Source organism: Acomys russatus, chromosome 32, assembly GCF_903995435.1.
Source record: "Acomys russatus chromosome 32, mAcoRus1.1, whole genome shotgun sequence".
Lineage (NCBI taxonomy): Eukaryota > Metazoa > Chordata > Mammalia > Rodentia > Muridae > Acomys > Acomys russatus.
The window spans coordinates 22,499,221-22,515,927 of NC_067168.1; the positions used below are offsets into that span (position 1 = coordinate 22,499,221).

A 16,707-nucleotide genomic window follows, 5' to 3' on the forward strand; every position below is an offset into this window, starting at 1 on the left:
CTCTGGCCTCTACACACACGTGCACACAGGTATGCACACACACACACCACACAAGGGAAAATACGCTTAGAACAGACATTGAGTCAAAAAGTAGTTATAACTAACAGGCGAAGCTAACAAAGCTAAAAGTTGCTTCTTTGAAATGGCTAATATCACTCAAAAAACTGCCAAGATTAAACATTTAAAAAAAATAGTACCCCCAGAAGCAAAAAGAGACAAACGGTATATACTCACTTATATCAAAACACTAGTCCAAGGGATACGTACCATGAAAATCTTTACTTACCAAGAAAGTGGGTCAGAGGAGAGGACATCCTATTGAGACTTTAGGCAAGAGTAGCATGGAAGAAAGAGGAAATAGTAGGACCCACAGGGTCCTGGAAACCTACAAGAAGAACTTTATGACAGGCAGATCTGGATCCTGGGGTCCTCCTCAAACTAAGGCACCAGCCAAGGAGAATATAGGCAGTAAGCTTCGAACCCCTACCAAGACCTACCCGACGAACATGATACTCTCCTCCGTTGAGTGGAGAGTGAGATCTGACTCTCACAGGAACTCTGGTGCCCCTTTTCTGACCATGTCCCCCAGATGGGGAGACCTGGTGGCACTCAGAGGAAGGATAGCTAGTTACCAAGAAGAGACTTGATATTCTGAGAGCATGTATAGGGGGAGGAGGTCTCCCTAGGTCACGGACATAGGGGAGGGGAGAAGGGGAGAAATGGGAGGGAGGGAAGAATGGGAGGAAACAGGGGAAGGGCTAACAATCGAGATGTAATATGAATAAATTAATAAAAAAATCTAAAAAAAAAAATAGTAAAAAAAAAAAAAAAAAAAAAAAAGTAGGGGCTGGAGAGATGGAGAGATGGCTCAGAGGTTAAGAGCACCGACTGCTCTTCTAGAGAACCCTGGTTCAATTCCCATCGTGGTGGCTCGCAACATCTGTAACTCCAGTTCTAGGGGATCTGACACCCCCTTCTGGTCTCTTTGGGCACTGCATGTCTATGGTACATAGATATGCATGCAGTTAAAACACCCAGACATGTAAAATAAAGATAAACAAATTAAAACAAAACAAAAAGGTGTGTCAGGATGGCTGAGTGGTCTAAGGTGCCAGACTCAAGCGCAGCTTTCCTGGTTGGGGATTCTGGTCTCTGTATGGAGACATGGGTTCAAATCCCACTTCTGACACAACACTTTTCTCAAAAAAAAAAAAAAAAAAAAGAGAGAGAGAGAACCAGATAAAACCAATTTTATAAATAAAAGAGAAACTTTTCTCAGGTATTATAGATGATTAAGTAGTAATACAAGTCCCGGGCACAATGGCGCTTACCTGTAATATCAGCTGCTGTGACGGCTGAGGCAAGGAACGGGTACACATAGAAAGACACCTCTCACCTCTCTCTCTCTCTCTCTCTCTCTCTCTCTCTCTCTCTCTCTCTCTCTCTCTCTCTGTGTGTGTGTGTGTGTGTGTGTGTGCCTCTCTTTCTCCCTTCACCAATATAACAACAACAACAACAATAATAATAATACATTATGAACTGTTTATGCTCACAGGTTGGAAAATGTATATGAAATGAGGGAGAAAATGACATCCCTGGGTTGGGGGTAAGGGTGCCTCGCAACAGACTTAAGCAGAAAAAGAAACCTTACAGTCCCATACACATCGAAGGCATCCAGTAACTACTTTGAAACCTTCCTTCAAAGAAACTCCAAACTCAATTAGTTTTATTTGGAAAGTTTAGCAGGCACGTGAGAGGAAGGCCTGTCCACCTAACACAGGCTCCCAGAGTGTGCACAAGGAAGGAACACAGGCCCTTTCACTGAGGTTGCTAACCATAACTCTAAAGGCTTAGCAGACAGTAGGTGCCGGGGAAGCCATCAGTCTGATTTCATTTAGGATCATAGGTGCAAATGCTCTAGACGAAATATTACCAAATAAAACCCATCACACGAAAAGATGGCGATCAAGCAGGGCTTATCCCAGGAATGCTTTCAACGTGTAAAATGTCAGTGGGTATACTCCACCGCACTAAGAGCTTTGGTGCAGCTGGACAGACTCCGAAGAACTCTACAGGTCGTTTTTGGTATCATTCTTCTCAGATGAGATGCATGCATGAAATATATGTACACACACACACACACATATGTATGTGCATACATATAGACATAATACGATCCTACACAATATGATATTCAATGCAAGTATCCATAGCTACCCTTTGCTATTTTTCCTTTGGCCTTCCTAGATGATGTGTCACGTGCACGAGAAAACAGTCACATCAGGGGGTGTAGACATGTCAGCCAAAAGCTTTATCTTCAGAAAAGCTCCATCCCGCAATGCAAGAGGCACAGCTCCGAGACTTCTCACAGGTGCCTGGGCCTTAGGCTTAGGAAAGCCCAAACCTCTGGTCCCCTCCTGACGCTCCCAGCTTGTTTATGGTTCCTCCTAGTCCAGATGTAGTTTCCCAGTCAGCTCATGGTTTTAACCATAAGCAAGTCTGCCTAGCAACAGAGTTGACATACCATATTACCAAATTGCTAGGCAACCAATTAGATAAAGTGGGGATATACTTCCACTGGTTGAGAGGTTGCCTAGCACGGAGCTTTGCAATTGATCCCCAGCGCTGCGCAAACCAGGCATGGTGGCACACACCTGCAGTCCCAGCTCCTGCTCTCAATAATGCATTGATCAATCTGATTCCAGGACTTTTCTTTTTTTCATGACAAAAATAAACCTTTTAAAGCAATCTATGGATAGAACAGAACATCACCACAGGCACGGAGCTCTCGGGCAAACCTCATGGTGAGCTACGAAAAGCATTTAAGATTAATGATCAAAAATGTATGAGATAGCCATTTTTGTTAAAAATGTTATACTGGAGGATCTAGACAGTGTAGTGAGGCAAGAAATAGAATGTATGATGTAAAAATTGGAAAGGAAAAAGATTAATACAAAGGTGATAGGCTATCCCAATAAAAAGCTCAGCTGAAGAAACTTGCAGGTAAATGATAAGCAGTGATAGCGATTTGATCTCTAACCTGACGGCACCTTGGAAATGGAGCTTCGCAGAGACAGACTTATTAAAGAGGTTAGAGATGATCAGTGCAGTTCTCCATGACTCATCCAGAATACTTTTTTTTTTTTTTTTTTTTTTTTGGTCATGTCATCTTATAGTTCAAAACTTCAGAGAGAAACAAAGACAGAGGGACCAAGAGAGATTGAGAGGGAAGAAGTCAAGAAAAGTCTGGAGGGTAGCATAAAGAGGTGAATCTGGGAGGAGTTGGGGTAGAGGAAAAATAAATAATCAAAATATGTTGCATTAAGGTTTTCTGACATAAAATGCAAATTACAAAATACTTTAATGAAATATACAATAAAGTAATATGACCATTATGAACAACAAAAGAGTTATTTGATCATTAAAAGAAGAGAGAGTTGGCAATATGGCCCAGCAGGTAAAGACACTTACGACCAAATGAACCACATGAGTTTGATCCCTAAAACTTACATAATGGGAAGAGAGAAGTGACTCCCACAAATTGGCCTCTGCCCTACGCATGCACCCTGTAGCATGTACGCTCATCACACTAACACACATGTGCACTGGTGTCTAGGTTAAATAATAAATAAGATGTAATTAAAAACAAGAGTTTTCACGTGTTTGACTTAGATATCAAAATATGCTCTGGTGGGCATGGTGCCTCCCAAATGCAGAGGTGGCACGCAGCACGCTTCAGCGTGACAGCGTGACCAGCTGGTAGAGCGCCCGGCTGTGTAAGTACGGAAATATTCATAGGTAGTCAGGTGAATTGTATTAGAGGAGCTTGCAACACACAGAGAAACTTCTTTGTCTTTCGGCTGAACTCAAGTGTGGAAAAATTTTTAACAGAGGCATTTTAATGCTATAATTAAAAATTCTTGCTATTTTTCTTTGTCATTTGTTTTTCCTCTTAAAAAGCAAAGTAGCCTCAAAAGGCTAACATTTGATCAAATAAAAACTAGAAATATTGTCTTCTACTTGAAGGATGTCTGCGGTCTACTGATAGTGAGACTCAATTAGATTTTGGACACAGAGCTTTTAAGAATAGGAGCCTAGGGGCTGCAGGGATGGCTCAGTGGTTAAGAACACGGACTGCTCTTCCAGAGGTCCTGAGTTCAACTCCCAGCAACCACATGGTGGCTCACAACCATCTATAATGTGATCTGATGCATACTGTATACATAATAAATAAATCTTAAAAAAATAAATAGGAACCTATTAGGAAAATTTACAGGCTAAGATGTTAGTGGTTACACAATGCAAGAGGGAGCCTCCTGGATGAAGAAGGAAAATACTTGGATTCTCATGCACAGCGTCGCACTAGAACAACTGTAGTGTGTCTGTAGAATGAGAAAGACAAGCTGGGCGTGGTGGCGCACGCCTTTAATCCCCGCACTTGGGAGGCAGAGGCGGGAGGATCACTGTGAGTTCGAGGCCAGCCTGGTCTACAAAGCGAGTCCAGAATAGCCAAGGCTACACAGAGAGACCCTGTCTCGGAAATAATAATAATTAATAATAATAATGAGAAAGACAAGTAGAACCCTGAGATCCTTAATGGTCCTTGTCCTTCCTAAACACTTAAAAATGGGAACCAAGCATTCAAAATAGATGAGCTGTGGGGGCTTCTCTCATTCAAACCACCACACTGGTTCCTCTTCCTTCTGTGCCACTTTTCACCTGGCTGGTGTGGATATAAATAATGTGGACACACTTCAAGACCGTAAAGGCTCTTATACTGAGTCCAGCTAGTGTTGCCTGTATGCACATGGTCATGGGGCACTCCGCTGGCGTGGGGGTATATGTACCGGTGGGTATACTCCTAACAAAAAGTGACCAGCCCTCTTTCCTCTTAGTAGCCATCAGTTTCTAATAGTTCCTCGGGTAGTGTGGGGCCTCAGGGGCCCCTCCACTCCATGCTGGGTTTTTAGCTACAGGTCTCATGTAGGTACTCACAGTTGCTTTGAGTTCGTGTGTGAACAGCACGTTATGTCCAGGGGACAGCATTTCCAGCACCCTTCGCCATGCTTAGGCTCTTGCATCCTTTCCGCCCCCTTTCCACAATGTTCTCCATCTGTTGAGGTTTAGAGGGCCCATTTATAGCTGAGCATGCGCAGTTGCTCACCTTAAACAGTAACGCGTCCCTGTATTAATCACTACCCACTGTAGTAAGTGACCAAGTTAACTCCCATAAATAGCCTCCCCGTTGCTAGAACTTGCCTGACTGATCATTATTGTAGCATGCAGGGTGCAGCACTGGATAAAACCAGATGAAGCAGGGTCTCTGTTCTCTGTCATGGCAGCTAGCCAAGCCGAGCAAGCTTCCAGGGGCAGTCCCCTGTCCTCTCCTCTCCAATCTTATCATAAGAACGCTGGGATTACAGACACATACCACTGCCCTGGTCCAGGTTCTTATGTGTCAGATTCTGGGTATTTGAATTCAAATCATCAAACCAGCAAGTGCTTTTGCCTGCTGAGCCCCTTAAATAGCATTCCCAGTGGGGGAGAGCAGAGAATGAACTGGCTGCCAATTGCAGGATGAGGAGAGTGGAGCTTGCCCATAGTTGCTTTTTTTAAAAAAACGTGTTCACCACATATATAAAAATAAGCCTGCTGTTTCATTTTTTTGTGTTCCTGTAATATGCATCAGAAACCATGTCTCCTGAAAATGGTTATTTTAAAGCCTTCAAATAGAACGCAAAATGCTTCCCAATTTTTGTGTGGTGTAGCTAGTGCTCATCCTCAAATGCAGATAAAAACAGAATAAAGGAAACTGTGAAATTATCAAATGAAAAAGAAAGCTTTCTAAGAATGCCCTCTACATATGGAGGGTGAGTGTGATGTCAGAAAGCGAACACTGACTTGCCAGTGAGAAATTTAGATAGCCACCATCCCTATATTTTCTTAGTGTTAAGTTTTCTTTGTATGTGTGTTCATGTTTGCCTTTGTATGTGGACGCCAGAGGTTGACATTAAGTGTCCTCTTCAATTGCTTGTGTATGCATGTGCATGTGCGTGTGTGTGTGGTGTGTATTTCCAGATCATGCAGACAGAGGTCAACAGACAATGTCTTTCTCAATCATTCTCTGAGACAGGCTTTCTTACCGAGCCTGGACTGCTACTTTAGCTGAACTGGCTGGCCAGTGACCCTCTGGGGTCCACATTTTTTCAATATCCCAATGTTGGGGTTAGTGTTGCACTACCATGTCTGGCTTTTATATGGGTGCTGGGGCTCTGAAATCATGTCTTCCTGCTTACACAGCACTGTCTCCACTGATCCATCTTCCAAGTCCTTGACTTGAGAGAGCTGAACCTGACCCTCACCCATTCAACAACACTAGCTGGCCAGCTAGCCTTAGGATTCTGTCTTTTGCCTCTCCATCAGTGAGACCGGGGGTGTTGAGGACTGAAGACTTGGGAAGAGGAGCTCAGGAGCCTTCCATTGAACGGGAAGCAGCTTTCTTCCAGGCCCCAGTGCCCTCCAGCCAAGCCTACTATGGCCACACATGAAGATAAGTAACTTCTACTTTGTAATAAAGCGTTTTACTCAACTTGAAAAATTAGAAAGAAAAGTTAAACTAACCAAATGCCTAGAGAAGTAATTTGGCAAATGTATAAATATGAATAAATACCCTATGGCTAAAAGATGTCATCTATTTTTCAAAAATCACATAATATTATAGATATTTAAACATGTGAACTACCTCAATACAGGGAACTATATATAAAATAAATTAAGTCAAAAGACAAATTAAAACTTACTTTACATTCCAATAAAAGCCCGCTCCGCTCCCTCATGTCTTCCCAGTTTCACCCTTTCTCCCTCTCCGCCCCCCCCATGCCCATCCCCTAGTCCCCAGAGAGGGGAACCCCTCCTCTCCTACCAACCCCAGCCCGTCAAGTCACATCAAGACTGCCTGCACTCTCTTCCTCTATGGCTTGGTAAGGCACCCCACCTGAGGGAAGCGATCGAAGACCAGGCCACAGAGTCCATGTTGGAAGTAGCCCCTGCTCCCATTACGAGGGGACCCACAAGGAGACTGAGCTGCCTATCGGCTACCTATGAGCAAGGGGCCTATGTAGTGGACGTAAATATGTTTTTGTTTTGATCCCAAGTGTGGGATGGGGAACAGACTTGTGAGAGAGCAGGTGATGTTTATTTACTTGGAGGTCAAACCACCTCAGGTGGGGGCTTGGTTTTTGCCAGCTGAAAACCATCCTAGTACAGACTCTGAGAGGAGATATGACTACTCCAGGGGAATCACTCCCAGGAACTGAATTCAACAAGGTCTACGTCTCCTGTTCCCACAAACCTCCTCTCGCTCCTATCTAGGGTAGGTGGGTTGGAAGGGAGGTATAAGCACTTAAAGAATCCCAAATAAAGTAGGTTGGAAAAGTTGGAGCGTATAGGCCTAGGTCCTCTCCATGAATGATTCTTGGTTTATTGTTTTTAAATTATCTGTATGATCAGTAGGCCTGGCTAGCAATCAATTAAGACACAGACACTTGTTATATTTTAAAATAGCCTTAGTTAACCTAGGGCAGGGCAGATATCAATCCTCTAAACTGCCTCCCATAGTGGGGCAGGCGTGGGATCCCTGTCTCAATCCCATGCCATCTGTTTCCAATAACTTCTATCAAGCTACCTCCCGTCCATAATCCCAAATACTTGCTAATGTTCTTCATCTGGGCCAAGTCCCCATCCACACCAGCCACGTGCTTCTCCTCCATCTAAGCCATGGTGGCCTTCTCCTTGGGTTTCTCTTCTTCCTCCTCGTGGTGGTCTTTCTTCTTCCCAGAATTCCTCTCTCTCCTAGCCCCACCTATCTCCTTTGCCCTGCCCAGATGGGATGGCTTTTTATTAAGCAAAAGGTGGGTCACACAGACACCAAGCAGTAATTAGCATCAAAACACATCAGACCATCCCCCAATGTTGGTTGGTGCATCTGTCTTCATAGGGCCCCCTGGGCTCAGATTTGTTGGCTCTGTTGGTTTTCCTGTGGAGCTCCTGTCCCTCTGGGTCCTTCTATTTGCCCTAAAATTTTTATTACGTGTGTGTGTGTGTGTGTGTGTGTGTGTGTGTGTAGATGCTGTGTGACACAGCATGCATGCAGCTGACAGAGGACAACTTGTGGGCGCAGGTCTTCTGAGCAGGTCTTCTCCTGCTCTCAGGCAGACCTCAGGCTTGCAGGCGTGGTATAAGCTCATTTCCCCACGGAGCCATCTTGCCATCCCTGTATCTCAAGCTTAAAAAGCAGATGAGAGGCGGGAGAGGTGGCTGCTCCATTAAGAGCGTCAATTCCTCCCCACTACATGGCGGCTCACAACTGTCTGTTATTTCAGTTCCAGGGCGTCTGACGCCTTCTTCCGTCTTCTCTGAGTACCAAGCACACACACAGTACACAGATATATATGTAGACAAAACACTCACACACATAAAATATTAAACAAATAAAAGCAAGTAATTACAAAATGCTCAAGCTCTACCAATTTATAATCTAATATCAAATTTTATTCACCTTTTTCTTACAATATGCTGTCATTCAAAATATACCTCATCGGTAATTCATGCACACAGTAGGCACTCTATAAATTTTTTAAATAATTAGGTTTTTTTTTTTTTTTAGAATGACTAAAAATCTTGATGTAAAATCCCAACAGGGAAGTGCATAATCCCATTGTAGACAAAATATATAACTTTACAATAAACATTTTTATAAGAATTTGCCCCAAAGAGGGAACTCTTAAACCTGAACATTAAAAACAAATGTAAAAAGCAAGAATGAAACCTAATCCTAACCCTCAGACGACCCGGGGCAGGTGGTGCTCACAGACCCAGGACTGCCTGCAGTCGGTGGCCTCAACACCAGAATTCCTCACCAAGCATGCTGCAAGAATGTCTGTGCAATAGCTGGGGAAACCCTCAGCTGCACCCTTACATGAACACTGAAAAGAGATCAAACAGTCTTTTTATCTTCAAATTGTGAAAACAATGCTTTACGTCTCAGGCAGCGAGTAAGGTCACTCTTCTAGAAGCTACGTTGGACTGTGAGAACACTTGGGAAGAGGAGCTCAGGAGCCTTCCACTGAACGGGAAGCAGCTTTCTTCCAGGCCCCAGTGCCCTCCGGCCAAGCCCACTGTGACCACACATGAAGACAAGTAGCTTCTACTTTGTAACGAGGAGTTTCACTCAACTTCAAAAATTGGAAGAAAAAGCTAAACTAACCAAATGCTTAGAGAATTAACTTGGCAAATGTATAAATATGAATAAATATTCTATGGCTAAAAGATCGCTACTGTTTTTCAAAAATCACAGAATACTATAGATATTTAAACATATGAACTACCTCAATACAGAGAACTATATATAAAATAAATTAAGACAAAAGACAAAATTAAAAATATAAAATAATTATAACCATGTAAAAGTAAATATATTACACAACAAATACCAAGGTGAATTTAGATTGATAGATCTAAATAAATTAATTTTTTTTCCCAAGACAAGGTTTCTCTGTGTAACCCTGACTGTCCTGGAACTCACACTGTGGACCAGGCTGACTGTGAACTCAGAGATCCACCTGCGCCTGCCACCTGAGTGCTGGGATTAAAGGCGTGCGCCACTATGCCCAGCTTAAATTCAAATAGTCATTAGAAATTTTTCTTTGTTTTCTAAGGCTATAACAAAAGAAAAATAGGGTATTTTAGATGAAACTACATTTCTAAACAATAAATACTGAACTCTGTGTGAACTCCTAAAACAAGAGATGTAAACACCACGAGCTCTATGTCTCAAGGGTCTCTTACGATGGCTGCATCTGCTGATCCGCATTTTATAAAGTGGAGTGGGCAATGTGTGTACTGATAGCTGCCCGCCTTAAACATTAGGAGTTTGAAGCACTGACCAACTAAGAAAACCGGACAGCATGCTAACCAAACGGCTTACTTCATGTTTTGCTTCTACAAAAAGCCACAGACAGGTTTTAAAAAAACTAACTCTGTATACATATTTTACATGACATATATTTATGCTATAAATATTTAAAGAATGGCTTTTGTGTAACTGTTTATGTCCATATATATCTTAATGATTTAATTGCAACATATGCAATACAGTCTTTCATATTTGTTATGGAAAATGGTTTCTATGAGATGTAGAAGATTATTAGTTTCTTGGATAAAACATAGCGTATTTAGAAGTCCGAAAGCCAAGCAAATCCCTTATTTCATTTCGGAACTTTGACAGATCCTGGCGCAGCTCGTTGAGACTCTCCACGGTGGCCTGGTCCGTGCTCTGCATCCTCTGTCGCATGGACGTCAGGTAGCGATGCACGAGGCAGCACATCACCTTCTGGTAATTCTCATCTCTCTTTTGTTTCAGGTTTCTCCACTCCTTCAAAAGCAAGAGTCACACGGCGGCAGTGTGTGTGAGCACAGTCATAGAGATGCAAGAAAACACGTATGCACACTCACATACATAGATGTTGGCAGCTCTGAGGAGCGAGCTCAGGGCCACATGTCTGCTAGGCAAATGTCTGCCAGCATACCATCTTGTAAGATCTAAAAATGGTATGAACTAATAGTTGTTCTTTAAATCTATACTGAAAGCCTGTGGAATAAGAGTTCATGTGTTAGGGAACCCTGAAAACTAAAAAACAAACCCCCAAATCCTTAGTTCTATTTTTTATTCCCAATTATTTATTGAATCTTTATATACTAAGCATGCATTAGGGATACACCAGTTTAAAACATGTCAGCATAGGCCTTATCAGACTTGCATATTTGTGCTTTGAAACATCTGAGCTGGGCACGGCAGCAGGCAGCGGGGTACAGTGGCACACACCCATCGTCCCAGCCCATGGCAGGCGAACATAGGAGGATGGCTGCACATGTGAAGCCAGCCTGCTCTACAGAGCAAGTTCCATGCCAGCTACATAGTTAGACTCTGCCTCAGTAAGTAAAACAAAGAACAAAAAAATTGAAATTAGCAACTGTAAAACTGCGGTGCAATTCAAACCTCTGACTTCTCACCTTTAAACTGTTTTGCCGTTTGACCTTGCCTTTCGAGGTGTGCGAGCAGAGCCACTTACTGAGGCTGCTGACCATATAGCAGATAGTCTTTGGTGACGGAATGATATTGAACGGCGGGGGCAGCGTACACTTGTCATCGAAGTAGCTAAGCCACAGCTTGGCTCGAGCAAACTTCCATTCTTTATCCTCGTGGTTCTGTGAGGCAAGGAGGAAGGAGGATAGACTAAGAAAACGAACATGGGCTGGTGGGGGAAGGTTGGGGGAGATACGGGTTACGGCTGTGTAACTGTTGTCACACCGTGTAGAGTTAAAAAATGGCCAAGGATATGCAAGTATTAGACATTGTGTTCTGAAACTAGTATCCACTAATTCTGTACTCTTAGCTATTTGTTTCCGGGCACTGCCTGGGATCTGAGGCGAACCCAGCCCCGGAAGAGCGCTCACCGCTATCAACTGGAAGCTTTTGTGGAGCATCGCTACCAGCAGCTTCGTAAGCACAATCACAACCACAACGTTGTACGTCCCCACGATCACAGCTCCCACGAAAGACTGCAGCTCTTCTCCGTAGCTAAACCTCGTGACAAAGATGGCCACATGTGCCAAGGAGAAGATGTACCAGAACAGAGCAAAGCAGGTGCCAATGAACCTGTAAGGGCAGGTACATTCTGTTAGAAAGGAGCTAATTAGCAGGAACAGATAATGCACTTATATCAAAATTATACAGATGAACCATTACTAATTCTTGTGTCATACACTATAAAAATAATGTTATTGTTTTATTTTATATTCTCGCAGTACATATAGTCTTATTTTAAATATTAGTTTTATTTTATGTGTGTGCGCCTGAGTGTATGTGGAGTGTATGCAGCACATGCATGCAGGACCCTGCAGAGGCTAGAAGAGGGCACCAGATCCCCTGGAACTGGCGTAACAGTAGTGAGCCACCAGGTGGGTGTTGGAAACCAAACCCATGTCCTCTGCAAAGAGCAGCAAGTGCTCTTAACCACTCAGCCATCTTTCTAGGCCCCAAAGGTCTTATTTTTAAATGAGGAAACATGCTCAAAGATATTATTCCTGTTTAATTTTTGCTGCCTTTCTAGTCTCAACACAGCAGTTCCACAGGTATCTAGTTAGATTCTGCCAGTCCTCTACTTCAACCTTCAGATGGCTCTAAACTGCAATAGCCCCAAGTCATTACAAGGACAGCACGGGCCTACATGATCACCACACTACCCATCTATCCTGGACAAACAAGCTGCCTAAAGAATTGTTGGTGCATAATAAGAACACACAAATGTGCAAGTCCATACTCTGTATTTTATTCAAGGGTGAGGAGAGTAAGACTGGAGACGCAGCTTTGGTGTTTATAGCATTTGACTAGTGCACACAGAGCCTTGGCTTGGATCCCCAGCACTGAAAAGGAAACAGAGGGAAGTATTCTATCTGCTTTATGGTGGCTGTACCATCTTTCTAACACACCAGGGGACTGGTCCTTACGTTCTAATGCTTCTCAGTTCTAATGACCTCTCAAGACGTACTGAAAACATGAATGTGCTGGGTTGCATCAGTAGCCAAGAGTTGCGACATGTATCACTAGTTTAGGGGCAGAGATGCTGAACATTCTATTATATGAGATGAATGAAAGACATCTCCCAAGGTTCCAAAGGTGTAAAGATGTCAAATTTTCTTTAGTTCAGAGAGAGTTCAGTAGAGAAAACACAGGGAATGGTTTGGATCTACTATAGAGGATCCTGTGAGTAAAGATAATGAAAAATGACAAGGAAAAACAGCATTTGTTAAAGCTTGCAGACATTTAAAATGAAATTTTTAAAGGACAGTTTAAGTTCCACTTGTGTAATGAATGACCCACACAGAACTCAGCAGAGGGAAAGCCATCTGGTAAACTATGAAGACACTCACGAGTGGAAGGTGTCGTTGCTCTGCTGCTCACAGAAGATGCCAACACAGTCCTTCGGCTCTTTGGGAGTGTACCCTTTGTCATAGAGTTGTGTCAGTCCAATTGTGAAGGAAAACAGAACAAGAAGGAACATTCCCAGAAATTTCCCAAAATCTTGTAACATCTGTCCCATCGAAATCTGTGGACGTATCACACGGGTGTACATTAAAACTGCTGGGAAAACTATGTATTAAATATGAAATTACCCAGTAATAAAAGGAAAACAAACACACAGTCCATAAGGCATACCCTTTATTTCACCTGGCTGAAATATTAAATATGTTAAGAGCATCAAGACTCCAGCTGTGGGAATACAAAAAACAAAACAAACTCAGCTATTTAACAAAAAGCCATTCTGGTCAAACTAGTGCCATGAGTACAAAATGCCCAGCCTTTGCCAGACAAGGTCTTCAAAGGGTATCATTGCTGTGGAGGGAGAATAAAGACCCCAAGATTTTCACGTACTTTTATCATTTATTGTTACTATTATTTTGGTTGTTGAGACACAGACAACGGTCAGTCCTGCTATCAGACTCACAGTCCTCCTGCCTCAGCTTCCCACCTGCTAGGATTAGAGGCAAACATCACCACTGCTGGTAACATGGAGACTGTTTAAAGGCCAGTTGGCAGAGACAAAAGGAAATGACTCTCTGAAAAATGTAGAGGAAAACAAATGCTTATATGTGGCTTCTTAAGGTTTACAAATATTAAATCATTTCACAGTGAAGCATTTCATCTGATTTTGTAACTAATTCTCAACTGACTCCTAAAGGACAACACCATCATCCGGGACTGTCCCAAATTCTTTCCAGGAGTGACCTTTCTCTCACTTCCCTGCTACAAGACGGTATTCTATGTGAAGCCACTCCAGCACTACAGCTAGTAATGACTATCTTTGTACACTAGCATGGAGCACTGAGAGGCTTTATTCAAGTCTATTTCATTTTTTTCTATACTCCTTCAGTGTCTGAAAATTAGGTACTTTTAATACATCTTGGTATTTTTAAAAATAAGGAATACTTTCTGATAGCATTTCTTAACATTTACTGTGCATTTTTTAAATTTTTTATTTTTATTTTATGTGTATGAGTATTGCCTGTGTGTATGTGCAGGCATCACAGTCATGCCTGATGTCCACAGAGGCCAGGAAAGGGCATTGGATCTCTTGGAACTGGAGTTATGGGAGGTTGTGAGCTACTATTTAAGGTGCTGAGAAACAAACACAGGTCCTTTGTGAAAACACAAAGTGCTCTTAACTCCTGAGCTATCTCTCTAGCTCCTGACAGCACTTTTTGATGCAAGTTAGCCTTAGAAAGTCAGCCAATGGGTAGAAAGCACAAAAGGATCCATCTATAAAAAGTAACACGTCATTGACAGAAGCAACAACAAAAAAATGTAGAACATTCTAAATACTGTTTAAAGTGAAGTATATTGTATATATTACATATGTATATGTTCTGTGCTTGCATAGAACACTTACAGAGCACCACACAGTGAAAACAGTACAGGTTCAGTGTGGTGGTGCATGCCTGTAAATCATGGCACTAGGAAAGAGGAGGCAGAAGAATTCTGAGTTCAAAGTCAGTTCGTGTGTGTGTGCGTGTGTGTGTGTGTGTGTGTGTGTGTGTGTGTTTGTGTGTTATTTACAGGGAGGTGACAAAGCTCCCTTATCCAACTAAAGTGTGTTGGCTACTTAAGCAGAAGAAGTATGAGATGTGCTAACAATTTTAGGGAATCCAGACTCTGCAGCAGTGACTAAGTCATGTCGTACTTTTCAAAGCCGGTACCTCACCCTCCTGGCCCTCTCACAAAAAATTCTGATAGAAGAAACAAGGTGAGTTTAGAATCATAAGACATTTTCCTTTTTAGTGCACAGGCAGTAACTTTAGTGGGTCACTTAGGGAAAAAAAATATCATTCATTCAGACTGAATATTCAGAATATAATGACACCCAAGTCAGCAAAAATGTGCTAAGGCAGTAATAAATCAATTGCTTTTGACAACTTCAGGAAAGATGACATTTGATGAGAGTTCTGGCACCATTCACTTATCTATAAATAGAGTTAGATAAGCGATCAATAAATCATATAACTAAGTCCAATCAGTGGTCATATAAGTGGTCGCTTATAATGATACAATTTTAATTTTCAAAAATGATTTTTAAAATAAAAATTTTAATTTAACACAAATAAGCTTCAAAAAATAAGTGTAAGCAATTTGAATTTCAAGGTAATATTGAAGGAGAACACCAGAAACTGGCATCAGTTCTTGCATAATACAGAACTAAATATAGTGCAGTAGACATCACAGTAACGGGCACTGGCTTGAATACTAACCTTGCATGTGATGGGCAGCAAGAACAACAAGGTCATGCATTTGTGAGGACAATATTATAACTTGTATGAAAGTGTAAAGAAATGAGAAAGAAAGAGAATTAAGCTTTCGTTACTGAAAGTTTATAAAGGACTTAATACTAGTACAGACTGAGAAAAACATTTTTGATTGTCAAAAAGATGGAAACCAAGCTGAGTGCAGCAGAGCACACCTGCTGCCCAGCACTAGAGGTGGAGGCGGCAGGATCACAAGAGCCCAGGGACCTCAGGACGGAGAAAAGAGGGCAGGGGAGGTGGATCATCAGTAAAATGCAGCTACACAGGCTTGAGGACCCGAGCTGGGATCCCCAATACCCACATAAAAATGCCAGGGGAAGCCACTTGCAAGGGTGGGGAGAAAAAGGAAGCCAGCAGCTCTCCAGAGCTCGCTCGCCAGAGAACCCAGACAACCAATGAGGAACTTCAGTGAGGAACCCAGTTTCAAAAGATAAGGTGGGGAGCAGTCAGGGAAGACACCTGAAACCAAACTCAGGCTTCTATACATATGTGCACATGCAAATGAAAACACACACACACACACACACACACACACACACACACACACACACACACACACACACACACCACACACACTTTTTAACTGAAAAAGGAAGAAGAGAGCAAGAAAGAGACAGAGATGAGAGATGAGAGGCATGCACACACAGACACACACAGAGACAGAGAGAGAGAGAGAGACAGAGACAGAGACACAGACAGACAGACAGAGAGACAGAGAGAGGAGAGAGAGACAGAGAGACAGAGAAAGAGAAAGAGAGAGAGACAGAGACAGAGACAGAGAATCATAGTATACTGCCACAAATAACAAATTGGGTAATCCAAATAGATCAAATAGATGAGCAAATTCCTAGAAATATACAAGCTACCAAGAATAAGTCATGAAGATATAGAAAGCCGGAACAGACATATAAATATTATTAAAATTAAGCCAATAATAAAAGCCCCTCAACTAAGAAAAGCCAAGGATCAAATGACTTCAGTAAAAATTAATACAAATCCTTTTAAAAGTATTTGGAAAGCACTTCTAGCTCATTCTATGAGGCCATTAATAAAAATATTTATGCCAGGCGGTGGTGGTCCACAGCTTTAATTCCAGCACTCGGGAGGCAGAGGCAGGTGAATTGTTTTGAGTTCGAGCCCAGCCTGGTCTACAAAGTTAGTCCAGGATAGCCAAGGCTACACAGAGAAACCCTGTTTCAAAAGACAAAAAAAAAAAAAAAAAAAAAAAAATCACCCTGATGCCAACAGCAAACGAAGACTATAAGAAAAGAACACTATAGGCTTAAATAT

At 42.2% G+C, this 16,707-nt stretch overlaps 1 protein-coding gene and 1 non-coding gene across 5 annotated transcripts in view; one reads left to right on the forward strand and one right to left on the reverse strand.

The window, feature by feature from the left end:
- The first annotated feature begins 1,084 nt into the window (after positions 1-1,084).
- Positions 1,085-1,189, forward strand: Trnal-caa (transfer RNA leucine (anticodon CAA)). The gene is made up of 2 exons: positions 1,085-1,122; positions 1,144-1,189. It is a non-coding gene; the product is annotated as a tRNA-Leu (tRNA).
- Positions 1,190-9,179: 7,990 nt separating this feature from the next.
- Positions 9,180-16,707, reverse strand: part of Trpc1 (transient receptor potential cation channel subfamily C member 1) — a 45,956-nt gene continuing 38,428 nt past the window's right edge. For all 4 annotated transcript variants that reach the window (XM_051140171.1, XM_051140170.1, XM_051140173.1 and 1 more), the window contains 4 exons: positions 12,991-13,166; positions 11,515-11,716; positions 11,071-11,265; positions 9,180-10,432 (listed from right to left, as the gene is read on the reverse strand). In XM_051140171.1, the coding sequence (XP_050996128.1) occupies positions 10,205-10,432; positions 11,071-11,265; positions 11,515-11,716; positions 12,991-13,166 (801 nt within the window). In that variant the 3' untranslated portion in view covers positions 9,180-10,204. The remainder of the gene's footprint in view (positions 10,433-11,070; positions 11,266-11,514; positions 11,717-12,990; positions 13,167-16,707) is intronic.